This window comes from Spodoptera frugiperda, chromosome 20 (genome assembly GCF_023101765.2).
Source record: "Spodoptera frugiperda isolate SF20-4 chromosome 20, AGI-APGP_CSIRO_Sfru_2.0, whole genome shotgun sequence".
Lineage (NCBI taxonomy): Eukaryota > Metazoa > Arthropoda > Insecta > Lepidoptera > Noctuidae > Spodoptera > Spodoptera frugiperda.
The window spans coordinates 4,655,646-4,672,405 of record NC_064231.1 but is presented as its reverse complement, the minus strand read 5'-3'; the positions used below and the strand labels follow the sequence as shown (position 1 = coordinate 4,672,405).

General features: G+C 35.8%; 2 protein-coding genes across 2 annotated transcripts; both read left to right on the top strand.

Moving 5' to 3' along the window:
- Nucleotides 1-367: 367 nt before the first annotated feature.
- On the top strand, nt 368-7,690 carry LOC126911925 (peroxidase-like). The gene is made up of 12 exons (XM_050701178.1): nt 368-658; nt 1,188-1,327; nt 1,467-1,631; nt 2,089-2,276; nt 2,766-2,964; nt 3,185-3,382; nt 3,811-3,952; nt 4,565-4,724; nt 5,284-5,451; nt 5,825-6,023; nt 6,316-6,421; nt 7,509-7,690. Exons 1-12 carry the CDS (start codon nt 528-530, stop codon nt 7,627-7,629), a joined length of 1,917 nt encoding a protein of 638 aa, XP_050557135.1. The 5' UTR covers nt 368-527; the 3' UTR covers nt 7,630-7,690.
- Nucleotides 7,691-9,341: 1,651 nt separating this feature from the next.
- On the top strand, nt 9,342-15,003 carry LOC118280600 (peroxidase-like). The gene is made up of 12 exons (XM_050701179.1): nt 9,342-9,489; nt 9,803-9,942; nt 10,250-10,411; nt 10,769-10,956; nt 11,289-11,484; nt 11,785-11,982; nt 12,211-12,352; nt 12,766-12,925; nt 13,278-13,445; nt 13,864-14,062; nt 14,352-14,457; nt 14,844-15,003. The coding sequence occupies exons 1-12, from the start codon at nt 9,356-9,358 to the stop codon at nt 14,941-14,943; spliced, it is 1,893 nt and encodes a 630-aa protein (XP_050557136.1). The 5' UTR covers nt 9,342-9,355; the 3' UTR covers nt 14,944-15,003.
- The last annotated feature ends 1,757 nt before the right edge of the window (nt 15,004-16,760 follow it).

The following is a 16,760-nucleotide window of genomic DNA, read 5'->3' as shown; positions in this document are numbered from 1 at the left end:
TTAAAGATTAGACATAAGTAGATATATGTAAGTATTGATAATGTATTCAATGTAATGTACATCCCATTAAATATTAAAACAATCTTAACGCACATTAATTATCACTTATTTACTACTTTACTAACGACACAATTTAGGCGATATTATTATGAGTTCTTATACCTATAGTCATAAGTGACAAAAACGATTAAAGTAAACACTTAAATCGATATACATAATTATTTGGATCATGATTTCCAAGAATCTTACATAGGATTTTTGCCCATCGAACAACACTCAAGTCATCATAAATTCCACCTAGTGGGTGTATTTTATAAAAACGCGAACACCGAATCTTGCTTATCAAATATGAAGTCAAAGGTTAATGCATTACGATACAGTTTAGTTAACCTTACGACGAGCTATAAATCAGACGTTTCCCATGTAACAATAGCCACAGTTTGAACGAATAACCGTGTATTAAGTATATAAGGAAATGTGGTTGCGGAATATAGTTTAAGTTAAAAGTCATATTCGTACAAGGAAACATGATTGTGCTTATGTTTTTGTGTTTAAGCAACGTACTGAGTTTCTCATACGGTATTGCGTATGATTCATTCAATGGGACTCCTATAAGCAAGGATGAAGTTGCACAGCATATCAGGGATAATAATACATTGTAAGTCATATTTTTAACACATTACTCCTCTTCCCAATCCCAACAACCCTTAAATTTCTAAACCCCTCAAAAGGCCGGCAACGCATACTTATAACGCCTCTGGTGTTTCGAGTGACCACGGAAGGCAACGATTGCTTACCATCAGGTGATCGGGCTGCCCTTTTACCGGCTTTTACCATAAAAAAATCAATATTTTCTTTAAAGAGTGACTGTGATCGCGTTTCAGCTAAGATCGGTTTAGCTTGGCCAATCTATTTGCACTCCGATTATGTTCCATGCGCATCTCTCAACAGTGAGGGTTGAAACAGTTGGTTACCCAATATGATGCACTATACCTTCCGCACTTCCAAAGATACTGTATCCCATTCTACAACATTCGGATATCCAGAGACCCCATCGGGCTTAAATCGGTTCAATTTTGATATGCAATGTTACTGCTTGAAGATAATGTATTGTAGATAATATATAAAAGATATTTTTATTATTGTGTATAAATAAAAAAGTTAAGTTGTTATATTTTTTATTTTAGCTGGTGCATGGTTGATATTGCGCCTTGTGATCCCAACGAATGGAGAAGACTTGATGGGTCGTGCAATAATCTTCGAAATCCCATCAGAGGCGTAACCCATACACCTACAAGGCGGATTCTACCACCTTCTTATGACGAAAGTAAGATATAAAGAATTAAAATTAAATGGAAATGAAAGAGTAAAATAAACTTTTAATTTGTGGCAAGCATACAAGATACGAATAAAAATGCCTATGTTTTGAATAGTCCAGTAACAAATAACTGTATCAATTATTTCAGATTATGAGCCAAGAAAATCTAAAAGTGGTAAATTATTGCCGCTTGTAAGGAAACTGCGCACGACTTTACTGTCAGAGGGTCAAGCGCCAGACCAAGTATTTTCTGTTCTGGCATCTCATTACTTAATCTTCATCGCGACTGATATCTCCAATCTTCATGACACAGGTTAGTCCTAAATAAATTGAATCGTTTTTTTCAAGACATTCAGTTTACCCATTTAGGGTTCATATTACAATCGCTGTAAGCATAACTTATTATTATTTTGACACTTATTTTGGAAAATGACTACCTCGTTGGCCGAATGGTTGCAAGTGCGACTGCCGGGCAGGGGGTCTCAGGTTCGATTCCCGGGTCGGACAAGTTAGTAATGGTCTTTTTTCGGTTTTTCGAAAATTTCTCAGTCGTAGTACGGAGTTTGGAAATGTGCCCGGTATATGGCAATAGGCTTACCACCTATTGCATGGGACTTACAACATAAATTGTGAAAAGTGGGTGTACACAGTGGCATTATGTGCCATAATGTGCACCTCTGCCTACCCCTTCGGGGATTAAAGGCGTGACGTTATAAAAAAAAAAATGGGAAATATGTCAAAATATCCTGATTCCTAATAAACCATTTCAGTGAACTACATTATGTGGAAACCACACTGCTGTACTCCTAAAGGCAAGGACGATCCCATGTGCGCTCCTATAGAAGTGCCACGTGATGACCCAGTCCATCGCTACTCTGGCATCCGATGCTTGAATCTAACGAGACCGTTGACGTTCCAAGATTTTGGTTGTCGTCAGAAAAATACACCTCCTGAGCGGGTATGCATAAAAGATTTTTGCTATGGATTATTGTATTTATTTTTGTTGAAACATTTAGTGATTTACGCAATACGGTAACAGTAAGTGGGTCACTATCATCGGGTGCAATGTACGTATACACGCGTCGCGAAGCTGCGATGAATGCATCGGCAGTAAGTTTCGCGTCAGCAGTTTTGTCGCAGCCGTTGTCGTCATCGATGATTGCTAAGCAAGCGAAGTGCGAATCACGTGCCGCCCCGCATGCCGGGCACCTTCCGATAAAAATGCCGTACCTGCAGCTGTCTTGTTCTGCAGCGCCAGCGCAAACGAAAAACTTTAGTAATTTAAAGATTGGTATGATTGTAAAAGTGTTACTTTGCACATTTGCAAAAGTAAACGTAATTTATCATTTACTTATTAGACCAAATATTCGACAAAAATTTAGAAATATGTAATATCAATATTTTGAGATTAGGTAGGTTGCAAATACATATTTATTTTTATTAACAGATACAAACAGCCACGCCCTTATTTGACATGTCCACTGTGTATGGAAACTCTTTGGATAAAGCTCTAGAGGGAAGAAAATTCGAAGGTGGCTTGTTGAAGAATGAGGTGGAGGACGGCAGAGTATGGCCACCTCGTGATCCTAATGAAGCTGTCTGTTTTATGAACCAAAAGCCGAAAGAATCAAGATGTCATAAAACACGTGAGTTACCTTTACTTATAATGATTTTAGCGATTGAAGGACGCGAGCTGCCTCCCGACTAGAACCAGACCTAAGCATACAACTGCTGGACTGGAGACTAAGTAAAAAAACAACGAACAAACGATTTTCCTCAATCTATGATTAAAAAAATATGAAAATTATTCAAATTAATATTAGTTTTAGAAACGTTGTAACTAAAATTTTTGTGTTTTGTTTTTAGCGTCAGATGAAGTGAACACTCTAATTACGATCAACATGATGTCTGTTTGGTTTTGGAGACTTCACAACCATATAGCAACTAGACTGGCCAAGCTAAACCCATGTTGGGATGATGAGAAACTATTCTACACTGCAAGAGACATCAACATTGCTATTGAAATGCAAATATTCTTGTATGAACTGTTACCTTTGATGGCAGGTGAGTTTCGTTTTGATAATAAATCGATGTTTTGAAGGTCTTTCCAACTGACTGTACCTACATTAGACGCAGTTTGCTGGAAGATAAACTGTTACACGTGTTGTAGGTCCTGTTTCCATACGAAAGTAATTTATATAATCGATTGGTTTAATGTGATCAAGTGCTTGTTCGCACTCCGCACAGCGAAATAAGATTAGTGGAAACTAAAAATGTTTCTACACTGGGAGAGATAAAATCCTACAGGACTAAAAATATGACGTTGCAATATCGTTCACATGACACAAGGTCACTGATGTAAAATAATTTGCAAATTTTAATCTATTCATACCTATTATTAATCAAATGTAACTAAATTCCAATGCCAATCACAGGGTCAAACAAGTTTTTGATAGTTTTTGGCTGTAATAGACCACTTTAATCTGTTTCAGGATATAGAAATCTCATTAGGGATGGCGTAATAGTTTACAACGGCTTCAGAGATATCTACAATGAAGCAATCATACCACAAATGGCAATGGAATTCCCATTAGCTCTGCGGTGGGCACATACTATGCAAGAAGGGACTTTGAAGTAAGTATGAAGAAAACCTGGGATTTGAACCAAGTGTTTTGCATCACCATCACCCCCACTTACAGACTAGACACAAGAATACTATACCCTAAGTGCTGTCGTACCACTACAAAGGGGGCCTACCAGAATCCCAAAAGGAGTATGAATGCACGGTTGGTGCGGTGGCTGGACAACTGGCTGCCGCGCAACGGGTAGCGAGTTCGATTCCCGCACGGAGCAACTCTTTGTGTGATCCATAAATTGATTTTCTGGGTCTGGGTGTCATGTGTATGTGAACTTGCACACACGACACAGGAGAAAATCCTAGTGTGGGGCTTTAATTAAAAAAAAAGTATTGCCCTGTTGTAAGGGTTGCAGATAGGCCACCATGTTTGTACCGAAGCCCCGGCACAAAGCAGGAGTAGGTACAAAGTGGTTTCAGTCAGTCAATCAACCACCACGCCTGAGGCAGGACGGGCTGCCTCAGGCAATCAGTGAACTGGTGGTATGTTTGAACAACGCATTTGACGGTTTTTCACACAAGAAAATCCTAATGTGGGGCAACGTTTGTAAGACAATATATTTAAGACTATTATTCAGTGTCAGTTTATTCTTTATCTATTTCAATTTTAGGATGTACAATCCCCATGGTGATTACGTGAAAAAGGTACCCTTAGTCGAACTAACAATAAGAACAGGTTACTTGGGAGTGGACAATAACCTTGATTACTTGACTCAAGGAGCATTTAGACAACCTAGTGCTAAAGTTGGAGACAGTCTTGTCGATCCTGATGTAAGTTTTACAGTATTTCATTATAAAGAAAAATATGTTATATTGCTATTTGTGTTTCTTTAGGAAATAGTTATTCTTATATGATTGTAGCAGTGCCTCTCTCTAAAGTTTTCGGTATTAAATGATAGCGATTGTTTTAGGTGGTTTAAGCTAGGATCATTTTTGAAAAACTACAGGGCTATTCGCATGACGTTTATTTTCGGCGCCTGATAAATTATTGTCACTTAATTAATAATTATCTACGGCGGTTTGCGTTACTAAGAAGCTATAGTTTTGCGTGTCGGCAGGTGTCGGAACAAACGTCGTGTATCTTATTTTAAGTTAACACTACATAAACCAAATTCTATTTTATTCCATGATATTAGATTACAGCTTGTTCAAGCTGTACATCTTAATTATTAGTTCACAATTCAGTTTCGCTTTGGTTAAAATTATTATACGTTCTGTCATTGCAGTACCGATTTTTCAAATCATATTTTAGTTTTTTATTAAGTTTATTCTATAACTTCAAGTCTTACTAAATTGGTATCTTTACTATAACATGACGTATGGTTTACAGATGGCTGACAGAGTCCTAGGACACATTCAACCGTCACAAGATGTGTTCTCAAATGACTTGGCGAAAAATCGTCTCATGTTTATGCAACCTTACATCAAATACATAGAACACTTCTATGGAAGGAAAATCAATAGTTTCAAAGACTTAGCTGATTTCTTCGAACCAGAGGCAAGTATACAGATTCACAATTTTGAAGGTTAGCGTCTATTCATCATCTGAAGGTTTTCAGTAACTCAGTAGTGAGACCTATAATATGAGATATATGGAACCTATGACTATATCTACTATTAAACAACGAAGATATACATCGTCATTTATTTATTTTATTTATTTATTTATTAATATAAGGCACGTCAACAGAATAAACACCACCATTAATGAAAAACAAGATGAAGACACAAGATTATGTGCTCATCATATTAATTTTGGTCAGAGACAAGGAGATGTAAAGAAACCGATGGACAATACCTCTTCCGCCACACCTAAGTAAACAGCTCATACTTTTAGAGTTAAAATTCATGGCAATGTACATTTCTTACAGACTTTGGAAAAACTATCGGATATCTATGAGTCTGTAGAAGATATAGATCTTCTAGCAGCTATGTGGGTAGAGAAGCCGATACCTGGCGGTTACGTACCTCGTATATTTTACTCCATACTCGCTGAACAGTTGCTACATACTATGAAATCTGACAGGCATTGGTATGAGAGACCTAACAGACCACATGCGTTTACTGCTGGTAAGTATTTTGATATGTTTGTTCAATTTCCATTAATAAAGAAAGATAATAAAATAATTTTTATAGGTATTCGAATTGAGATAATTAATAAAAATAATCAATAAGCAGAGAATTTCAATAATAACCAGTATTTAAAAAATGCAATAAATAGTACGAAATATCGAATGGATAGGAATATAATGTATGCATGTATCGAATTCATTTCAACGAAGTAATCATATTTATTAATCGAAATTCGAAAATCATTCATCATCGATGCAGGAATCTTGTCATATTTTTTTTTCATTTGCAGCACAACTGCAAGAAATAAGAAAGATGACGGTAGCGAGGTTTATGTGTGACGTCGGTGACACTGTGACGCAAATACAGCCGAGAGCTTTCCAGAGAATTGGGCCCGGGTGAGTATAAGATAGCAAATATTAAATAGTGGTGACAGAGATAAGTTATATTTAATACTTTAATTATCGCAAGGAAAAACTTCTACCCTATAGTCTATACCCATTCCCAAAAAAGGGAGTAAAAGATGTGAATCTAAATGTAAAACATCCACATTTGGGTGAGTTAGTATAAATGAAAATTTTAAAATTATATGTCGTTTCTGATCCTTATATTGCAATTGTGGCAAGCTAGTACTTACAAATAATAAACGCATTAAGTATGATGAACTTAGTGACGTTTTAGACAGAGTAGGTCATGTATTATATAAAATGATTTATGATTTAGTTTCACACACTGCACTGTGTGCATTACTATCATTGAATGCATAAGGTCATCTTAAAAAACGGCACCGTATTGTTGTGTTGTTTTCAAATCATTTTCTGATTTTATCAAAGGATACGAAACGATCTTGGTAAGGTACCATTTTGAAGGATTTTGTGTTCAGTACCTGTCAGAAAATTTTGCAGATTGGATACTTATCTCATTTTATTTATAACTGTATACCTAGGTACTAAGGTCAGTTATTCATTGTTTGTGAATTGTAATTTTGTGACGAGGAACTTTGATAATGGTCAAGGTCTTCGTGAAAATTGTTTATAAAATTTTATTAAATTAATATCGAAAATTGTGTGTGGCTATACTAGTGCTCATACTTAAGTTTTTTGGCTGTTAGTCAACCATAACGCAATAATGCTTTATCAGAATAATTATATTTTAACACGTCCCATTCTTTGTCCTCTTTCTTTTCGTCTGCTGGCTCTCCGTTATAATTATTTTTCATGCCATTGAATATAGGCTTTTCAAAAAACATTTCTGTCAAAATGTTTTCTCTATTTATTATCTTCCCTGTTGAATTCGCATCTCCTCTTATACTTAATTAACCTATAATATTGTACCAAGGGTTGAAAGAATTTGGAAAGAAAGTAAATTAAAGTTGTTCTGGTAAAATCTTTTTTTTTTCTAAAATAGTCTACTAAATCTTTGAACATACAATATTTTTTTATAATGTTATTTTGAAATTCACGTTACTTTTATTTCAATTTACAGCAATGAACTAGTGAGCTGTGACCTCATCCCAGACATGGATATATCAGCATGGAAGGACAACAGTTGTAGGCACAGCAGCCATTTCCACCGACCCACTCACCCACACCCACACCCACAATAATCTCACGTTCAATTAGAGTTTTAACAAGAGTCTGCTCAATAAATAATGTTAAAAACAATTACATGCGTATTTTTTATTTTTGTTTTATCTCGTTTTAATAAATACTAGACTAATTACTAAGCTTCCAATCCTGACTGGCTGAAGAGACACTTGGTTGCTTTGGTGGTGAGAACTTGAACTGGGTTGGGAACGGCAAATTACCACCACAAAGATAACCTGGGGTTTGTGCCTGTCGTGCTCATGGGGTATCTATCATGGACCTCGGAGCTTAGAGTTCTTGTTCCCAGGGTCGGTCGAGACTCCCTGCTAGCTAGCAGATACTAAAAGTTAGAATTCAGAGTAACATATTGCGTTGTTTTAAGCTTAGTATTTTTATACACTGCTGCCTGGTTTGTTGAGTAGTCGCAGGGGTGAGTGCCGGGCAAAGAGTCTCAGGTTCCTGTGTCGGCCAAAGTATTACTGGGTTTAATTACTATGTTATCGGCTTACTCACTTAGAATCAGTAGCAGCGCGACAATCGCCGCGTCGTGTGTCGCCGAATGCTGCTCATGAATATGAGTCAATGGCATGGCTTGAAACTAGTCGAGTTCCTCGTTAAACAATTACGTGAGTAAGCCGATAACATAGTAATTAATTTAGTATATCTCACGAAAGTTACAATAGTATTACTAGGCTGTTTCAGTTTTTAGATAATTTCTCAATGGTAGCTCTGAGTCTGAAATTGTGCCCAGTACATGGCAATAGGCTCACCCCCATTACATGGGACTTATAACACAAATGGTGAAAAGTAGGTATATATTGTATAGCGGCATTACGTGCTGTATTGTGCACTTCTGCCTACCCCTTCGGGGACAAAAGGCGTGACGTTGCATAAAAAATATATCTTGGCAAGGAAAATTAAGCCTAATAAATAAATATCAAAAATAACAACAATTATCATTTATACTTTCCTGGTTTGGCGATTCCAATAAATTAAATATTAGCTCCGTCCGTCACCATGGGGCACCTCACAGCAACTTGTAGATTTCGTTTAAGTACATAGCCTTATTAATATTACTTCTCCCACGTAATTTAACATAATTGTATGTAATTAAAATTATAATACTCGTATCTCTAATAATTAATATATATAAAAAATATTCTCAAGGTCTATTGTTTAACAAATGTTGTGTTCCTATATATGCTAGTTTGATCCAAATATTTTTTAAGATAGAGATGTCGATTTAAAGCATTAACTGCCGAAAGAAAACTGTTGAATGTAAATCCTCCGATAAGTGTCGGTCACCAGTGACCAATGTAGCGGTTTACATACCACTGTACATAGTAACTACTATAGTATGACTAAAAATTTAAAGTGTAGTTAATAGTTAAAATATTTTACACTTAAATTGACCAATAAAAAAATGCCTACATTATATTGTCTTAATTTGTAATTCAAATAATTGTGAGAATAATATTTTAACCTACGAAAAATACTCAATTCCTATTGTAAAATGCCTCCCTTAATAGCCCGTGAACACAGTATCTTGCTTATCTAAAATGAAGTTAAAGATTATGGCTTTATGACACAATTTAGTTTACCTTAAGACAAGCGATAAATAAGATATTTACATAACAATAGCCAAATTTTGAACGAATGAACGAATTAGGTACCTACCTAAGTATATAAGGGAATGTTTTTTGTGGAATGTTGTTTAAATCAAAATTTATTCTCACATAAGCAAACATGTACTTGGTGCTGATATGTTTCTATGTCAGCAATGTGTTCAGTTTCTCAAACGGGATCGCGTATGACTCATTTACTGGAACTACCTTAAGCAAGGATGAAGTTGCGCAACGTATCAAAGATAACACAACATTGTAAGTTTTTTTCTCTCTCTCTCTCTCTAAAAAAACACCCTGTTCCTATTCCTGCTTTTCGAACCGGAGCCCCGGTAAATCCGCTAGGGAGTCCGCAGCTCTGGGTTAGGCGTCAACCCTACTGAACCCCATCTGTGGTGGTCGGATGGCTCTTTGAGGTTCGCGCGGAACGCGACGCGCCGTAATAGGGGCACAACTTGGGTCGACTTTCGTTTAGGTAAAGACAGGTGATAGAGATTATTTGAAGTGGGAAAGTAATTAAAGTAAGTTTAAACTTTAACATAAAATCAGGAAAAATATGTTTTTATTGTAGCTGGTGCATGAATGAAATTGCACCCTGTGATCCCAACGAATGGAGACGACTTGATGGGTCGTGCAATAATCTTCGAAATCCGCTCAGAGGGGCAACTCATACACCACTTAATCGGATCCTACCGCCTTCTTACGACAAAGGTAAAATAAAACTAATTAATTTTCAAGACGTGTCTAATTTTTTCGAATCTTTCGGATTTTTGAAAATTTCTCACTAGTTCTTAACACACCACCTATAGGACTTACAAAATAAATTGTGAAATATGGGTGTACATTGTACAGTGGCATTACGTGCCATAATGTGCACCTCTACCTACCCCTCCGGAAATAAAAGGCGTGACGATATTTTCCTGATGTCGAGATAATAAAACTTAAAATGTGGCTAGAATAACGCATACAGTATAATGCGTACTTAGAAATATCGAAATTATCATATTTTTTTTTTCAGATTATAAACCAAGAAAATCGAAGACTGGTAAATTACCTCTTGTAAGGAAACTGCGCACGACTTTGTTGTCAGACGGTCAGGTGTCAGACCAAGTATTTACAGTACTGGCATCAACTTACTTAATCTTCATCTCATCTGACGTCTCTAACGCACATGATACAGGTATGTCCTATATTATGTCTATGTTTTTTTTAATTACCGCGCTTCTCCCGTTGTGGATGTTGTAGTAAAGATTTGTAATTGTTTTTAGTAATAATATATTTAAAAACGATTTAAAACTAAATATAGTTCAAAATAGTTCATAGTTTTGGGGTTTGATTGATGATGTACTCGACTATTTTCAAGCCATTCTAGAGGTTCATATTTATGAGTAGCATTACATGCCACACGACGCAGTTAGTGTCGCACTGTTACTAGCTACTTGAGTTTGTTTTTACATATATTTTTGTTATTTCTAATGAGTTCAAGAAGTCTTTATGCACTAAAAGCTAAACAATAAGACTAAGCATACCATTTCAGTGAACTACGTAGCGTGGAAACCATACTGCTGTACTCCCAAAGGCAAAGACGATCCCATGTGCGCTCCTATAGAAGTGCCACGTGATGACCCAGTCCATCGCTACTCTGGCATCCGATGCTTGAATCTAACGAGACCGTTGACGTTCCAAGATTTTGGTTGTCGTCAGAAAAATACACCTCCTGAGCGGGTATGTTGCAATATTTTTTTAAATCGCACATTATTTCGTGACATTTTGTTATGATTTATTGTTTAAATTCTGTACCCTTAATACGAGTTTGCTTTATGTTTAAAGTAATCGAAACGAGAGTGCGTTCGGCGCTCTGATAGGTTGGTTTATTCGAGCTGGCCAATCAGAGAGCCAACGGCGTTCTCGTTTCCAACTACTGGTTTCCAAATTAAGAACTTAAGAAGCATTTGGTAATTTTGTTTTTGGTAACAAATAAATATTCAACAAAATATTCTAGTCTCATAAGAATTCTATATTTTTCTAGGTTTACTCATATTAATCTTCTTCAACAGATACAGACTGCCACGCCTTTATTTGACATGTCCATTGTGTATGGAAACTCTTTGGATAAAGCTCTAGAGGGAAGAAAATTTGAAGGTGGCATGTTGAAGTATGAAGTGGAGGACGGCAGGGTATGGCCACCACGAGATATTAATGAAACCTGTATCTTGAACCGCAAACCGAAAGAAACGAGATGCCATAAGACACGTTAGTTTCCTATTCTTTTATACCCATATTTTTAATTTTGTGTAACTCTAAAATAAAATGTTCTTGTCCTTTAGTCGATTTGAAGACTGTACCTCTACCATGAGTTTGACTTATAACATTTCCGCAGACATTGTAGTTAAAAAATATATGCAAACTGGAATAGGAAGTACCAAAATTGGTTTTATGAGTAGCTCTAACTTTCAATGTTATAGTTTACTATACTACAATATCTGTAGTTTAGCAACTGTATTATAATACATTTTTCAAGACGTTTCAGCTCATTTTGTGTGTTTCTTTCAGCGTCTGTCGAAGTTAACTCAATAATTACGATCAATATGATGGCTGTTTGGTTTTGGAGAAATCATAACTATATAGCAAATAGATTGGCCAAACTAAACCCTTGTTGGGATGATGAGAAACTATTCTACACTGCAAGAGACATCAACATTGCTATTGAAATGCAAATCTTCTTATATGAGCTGTTACCTTTGATGGCAGGTGAGTTGACTAAGTGGGACGCCTTTATCCAGCTGCAGTGAGGTCATCCAGCTGTTGGTGATGGTGATAAGTATAAGTGTAATTTCAAAATAATTAAAATTCATTTCATAAAGAAGGTCTTTTTTTAGATTCGTTGCTTTACATACCGTACATTTTTATTAATTATATATAACCTTAACTTTATAAAACAAATTAAACTTGTTATATTACCATTCTAACTTGTTCCAGGATATGAAAATCTCATTAAAGATGGCGTGATAGTTTACAATGGGTTCAGAGATATCTACAATGAAGCAATCATACCACAGATGTCAATGGAGCTCCCATTAGCTCTGCGGTGGGCACATACTATGCAAGAAGGAACTTTTAAGTAAGTATGTAGAAGGAAAATGTAGAAGAAAGTTTGAAATCATAAAAAAAGCCTGTGACTACTTATTACTGTCAGTACCTTTAGTACGAGTTTGCTTTATGTTTAAAGTAATCGAAACAAGAGCGTTCGACGCTCTGATTGGCCGGCTCAAATAAACCAACCAATCACAGCGCTGAACGCGCTCTCCTTTCAATACCGTTTAAACCATATGCATTGAGAAAAGTATTATCTAATAGCTATATAATCCTATTACCCATTTACGTTAAGAGTAATTGTGCATGTATGTGAGGTGTATAAAATTGAGTGTATGTTAAAACGAATCCAAGAAAACAATTTGATACGCTATTATTTAAAAAAATATTTTACACTCCTTTACCTCAGAACTGATTCATTAAATCTTCATTCCATTACAGGATGTATAATCCTCAAGGTGAATACGTGAAACAGGTGCCCGTGGTCGATCTTACAGTAAGAACAGGTTTCCTAGCAGTAGACAATAACATGGATTACTTAACTCAAGGAGCGTTTAGACAACCTAGCGCTAAGGCTGGAGACAATATTGTCGATCCTGATGTAAGATTTTTACTTTTCTATTTAGAAAAAGTTTGTTGAATAGTGGTCAGGTTCTTCGAAAATGGTTACCTTGATAGTATGTTCTACCGAGTCATTTTCATGTTATTTCTTTTTTATACTACGACGATAACAAGAAAGCAAACGGCCCACCTGATGGTAAGTGATTACCATGGCCTATGAACGCTTGCAATACTTAGGGCATTACATGCGCTTTACCAACTTTTAATGTTCCGTTTGTAATATTTTGTTTATTCAGGTTCATTAAAATCCATTATTAGGGATCTCCCACACAACACTCTTCTGGTGCCAGCAAAATTATAATTATTTTCTTAATATAATGTATGGTTTCTAGATGGCCGAAAGAGTTGTAGGATACGCTCAACCGTCACAAGATGTATTTTCAAATGACTTGGCGAAAAATCGTCTCATGTTTATGCAACCTTACATCAAATACATAGAGCACTTCTATGGAAAGGAAATTACTGGCTTTGAAGACTTAGCTGATTTCTTTCAACCAGAGGTAAGTATATGGACCTTATTATTTAAGGGATAGGGAGGAAATGAGCAGACGATTCATCTGACGGTGTATAATAGCGACAACCAATGGACACCAGCAATACTAGAGGAGTAATAAGTGCGTGTTTCAAAAAGGAGGACGTTCTTATAATACCTATTTAGAATCTAGAGGTGCCATTAAGCTCATCTATACTAAATCCCGATGACTGAAATGAATAATTAAAACGATGTTAATTCAAATGGTACATTGAAATAAGAAAAAGACTAATTTACTTTACCAAATAAATTTTGGTCAGAAAAAAGACATGAAGAAAATAAAGGACACAAGCTATAACACGTCCACAACCTACAGCTATGCAAACATTTTGCGCCCCGGAATGGAAATTAAATATCAATATTTCACAATATTTTGTTCCTTACAGGCTTTGGAGAAGTTATCAAATATCTATGACTCTGTAGAAGATATAGATCTTCTAGCAGCTATGTGGGTAGAGAAGCCGATACCTGGCGGCTACGTACCTCGTATATTTTACTCCATACTCGCTGAACAGTTGCTACGAACTATAAAATCTGACAGGCATTGGTATGAAAGACCTAACAGACCACATGCGTTTACTTTTGGTAAGAATTTTCATATTATTTTGTTAAGTTTCCTTAATTTCCAAATTATCTACTTCTTACGTGCGTCTGGAAAGACAGACAATTACAGGGAAAAGTGGCTAATATATGTAGTAATGTATAAATGGATAAAATCATTAAATCAATAAAAATATTGTAGCAATTGATTTTGATCATAATATTTTAAAATGCAATAAATATACAGAATGAAATATAAAAGGGGACAATGAAATGGATAAGGATACAAACAATTTCGTCCAAGGAACGATGTCAATAGGTTTGTTATTTGCAGAACAACTGCAAGAAATAAGGAAGATGACGGTAGCGAGATTCTTGTGTGACGTCGGTGACACTGTGACGCAAATACAGCCGAGAGCTTTCCAGAGAATTGGACCTGGGTGAGTATATTACACTAATGTGTGTTATTACACATTTATTATAGTAGTAGCAAACCTTCGGAAATAACTTTCAAAGAAATAGAAGAAGAAAAAGTGAATCTAGAGGTAAATTGTGAATGTATTCGGATACGTTAATAGTAAATACCTAATTGAATTTTGTTTCTCCTTTCCTTCTAATGTATTTCGTATTACCAATATTATAATCAGAACGTAGTATGTAGGTACCTGTAAACACATCATAATTTATTGTATGTATTGTATGATGGGAACTTAGTAAGGCTTTAGATAGAGTGGCCAAAAACCAAACAAATAATTTCCCTTCGTGAAGTGAATTTTGTAGTCAAATTGAAATAAGTAATTTAATTTGTATTTTTATTTCTTTACAGAAATGACTTAGTGAGCTGTGACCTCATCCCAGACATGCATATAACAGCATGGAAGGACAACAGTTGTAGCGAGAACTGGAATTTCCTCCGCCCTAATTAGTAGTGTTTATTTCAAATGTGTGTAATGAATAACAATTGATATTAAATGTATTTTCTGTGCTTGTTTTATCTTGAACAACTTTTAAATAACGTATATAGTATTACTTGTCAAGGTAACTACTGAATTTGAAATCTTGAGGTCCGTATTTCTAAGTGATATTTTTGGATTCAATACTTTTTATTTGTCTTAATACAATCGTACCACGTACGTCATTCTTTCATAAGAATTAGAAACATGCAAATGAATTTCATTCGGACCCGCCTCATCGCCATTATGCTGACTTCCACAAGTCTTGATAACTGTTACCTTTGTTAAATAAGCCTAAGCTTATTTGCAAATAAAATGGTATAACTAATTGTTTTCAAGGATCACCAGTTATGTCATTACTTCTATTGGCATTATAAAATCTATGCCCAGTTTGGGAATATACCCAGAGGTCTCGTTTTCTGCCGTTACTATTATAACTAAGAGATCAACGAAGCGGTCACAGTAACAATAATTAAAATTACCATTTTCTATGAGGAGCACCTGTGAGGATATTTACTTAAAGTCAATATCAATAAGCTGAGGCAAACAAGATCAATTTCTTGTTTTTGAAAAACTGTATTATAATACATATTATTTTGGTCTATCCATCTTTTTACAAGGTTATACATATTATTATTTATGTAAATGTCAGATGCCATTATTCTGGAACTTTACTGGTCAACTCATAACTCTTATAGTCCATGACCGAAATATGATGATATTACTCGTATAAAGAGTGACGCATTTACCACGCTTGGTCATACCGGAGTGGCGATTCTAAAGTTTACCATCATCAGCCGAGAGACGTCCACTGCTGAACAAAGGCCTCCCCCTTGGTCCTCCACGTAGAACGACAAGCCGCTACCTGCATCCACTGGCTCCCCGCCACTCTGACGATGTCGTCGGTCCACCTAGTGGGAGGTCTGCTCACGTTACGTCTACCGGTCCGCGGTCGCCACTCGGTCACCTTCCTGGCCCAGCGGCCATCAGTCCTTCGAGCGACGTGGCCTGCCCATTGCCACTTCAGCTCGCATTTGAGAGCCATGCCTGTAACTCTTGTTATTTGGCGAATATGTATATTTCGGATTCTACAGTTAATTTATACTATTTAAATTAAACGTCTATGTATTCAAAATATATTGATCAGGACTTGAACTATAAAAAACTCGATATTCATTTCACAATGCTTTTTTATTTACACTGACGTATAAGTAAATATGCTCACAGGTGCCTCTCCTAGAAAATGATAATTATAATTATTAACATGAATAATTTTTATAATGTGAGCACGATTATTTTAAAATAAATGTACCGTTTCACGCACAAGAATTTGAATAATTATTTTCGTTATGTATAAAACAAACGGATTGGAAGGTAAAGAAGTGTAGGTACTTACAATCTCAAACTTCGATGTTATTATAAAAAGAAAACAATGAATCAATAGAAAGAAGATAGGGACTATTTTTATCGTTAAGCCTGAAACTGTTTCTTTGCTCTAAAAGATAAAATCAAAATTAAAAAGGTATTACTAACTTTTTTATGATATAAGTCGGTAAATAAGCAGACGGACCCGAAATACCAGTGACGTTAAAAGTGCGTTGCCGGCCTTTTAGGGGTTATGATTTTAAGGGTTGTTAGGGAATCAAGGATTGGAAAGGGAGCCTACGGTAACCTCACTCACACAAGGAAACACAACGCAGGCGTTGTTTCTAGATGGTTGTCTATGAAATATATAGTGTAAAATTGAGTACCTACATTGCAACCATATTGCATCATAATTATTGAGACTA

Excerpts from the sequence above, each read along its gene's own strand:
- LOC126911925 (XM_050701178.1), top strand. The coding sequence starts at position 528 with ATGATTGTGCTTATGTTTTTGTGTTTAAGCAACGTACTGAGTTTCTCA. Across the intron at positions 3,383-3,810 it reads ACTGTTACCTTTGATGGCAG|GATATAGAAATCTCATTAGG; the intron begins GTGAGTTTCGTT and ends AATCTGTTTCAG. Across the intron at positions 3,953-4,564 it reads ATGCAAGAAGGGACTTTGAA|GATGTACAATCCCCATGGTG; the intron begins GTAAGTATGAAG and ends TTTCAATTTTAG.
- LOC118280600 (XM_050701179.1), top strand. The coding sequence starts at position 9,356 with ATGTACTTGGTGCTGATATGTTTCTATGTCAGCAATGTGTTCAGTTTC. Across the intron at positions 9,943-10,249 it reads ACCGCCTTCTTACGACAAAG|ATTATAAACCAAGAAAATCG; the intron begins GTAAAATAAAAC and ends TTTTTTTTTCAG. Across the intron at positions 13,446-13,863 it reads CTGATTTCTTTCAACCAGAG|GCTTTGGAGAAGTTATCAAA; the intron begins GTAAGTATATGG and ends TGTTCCTTACAG.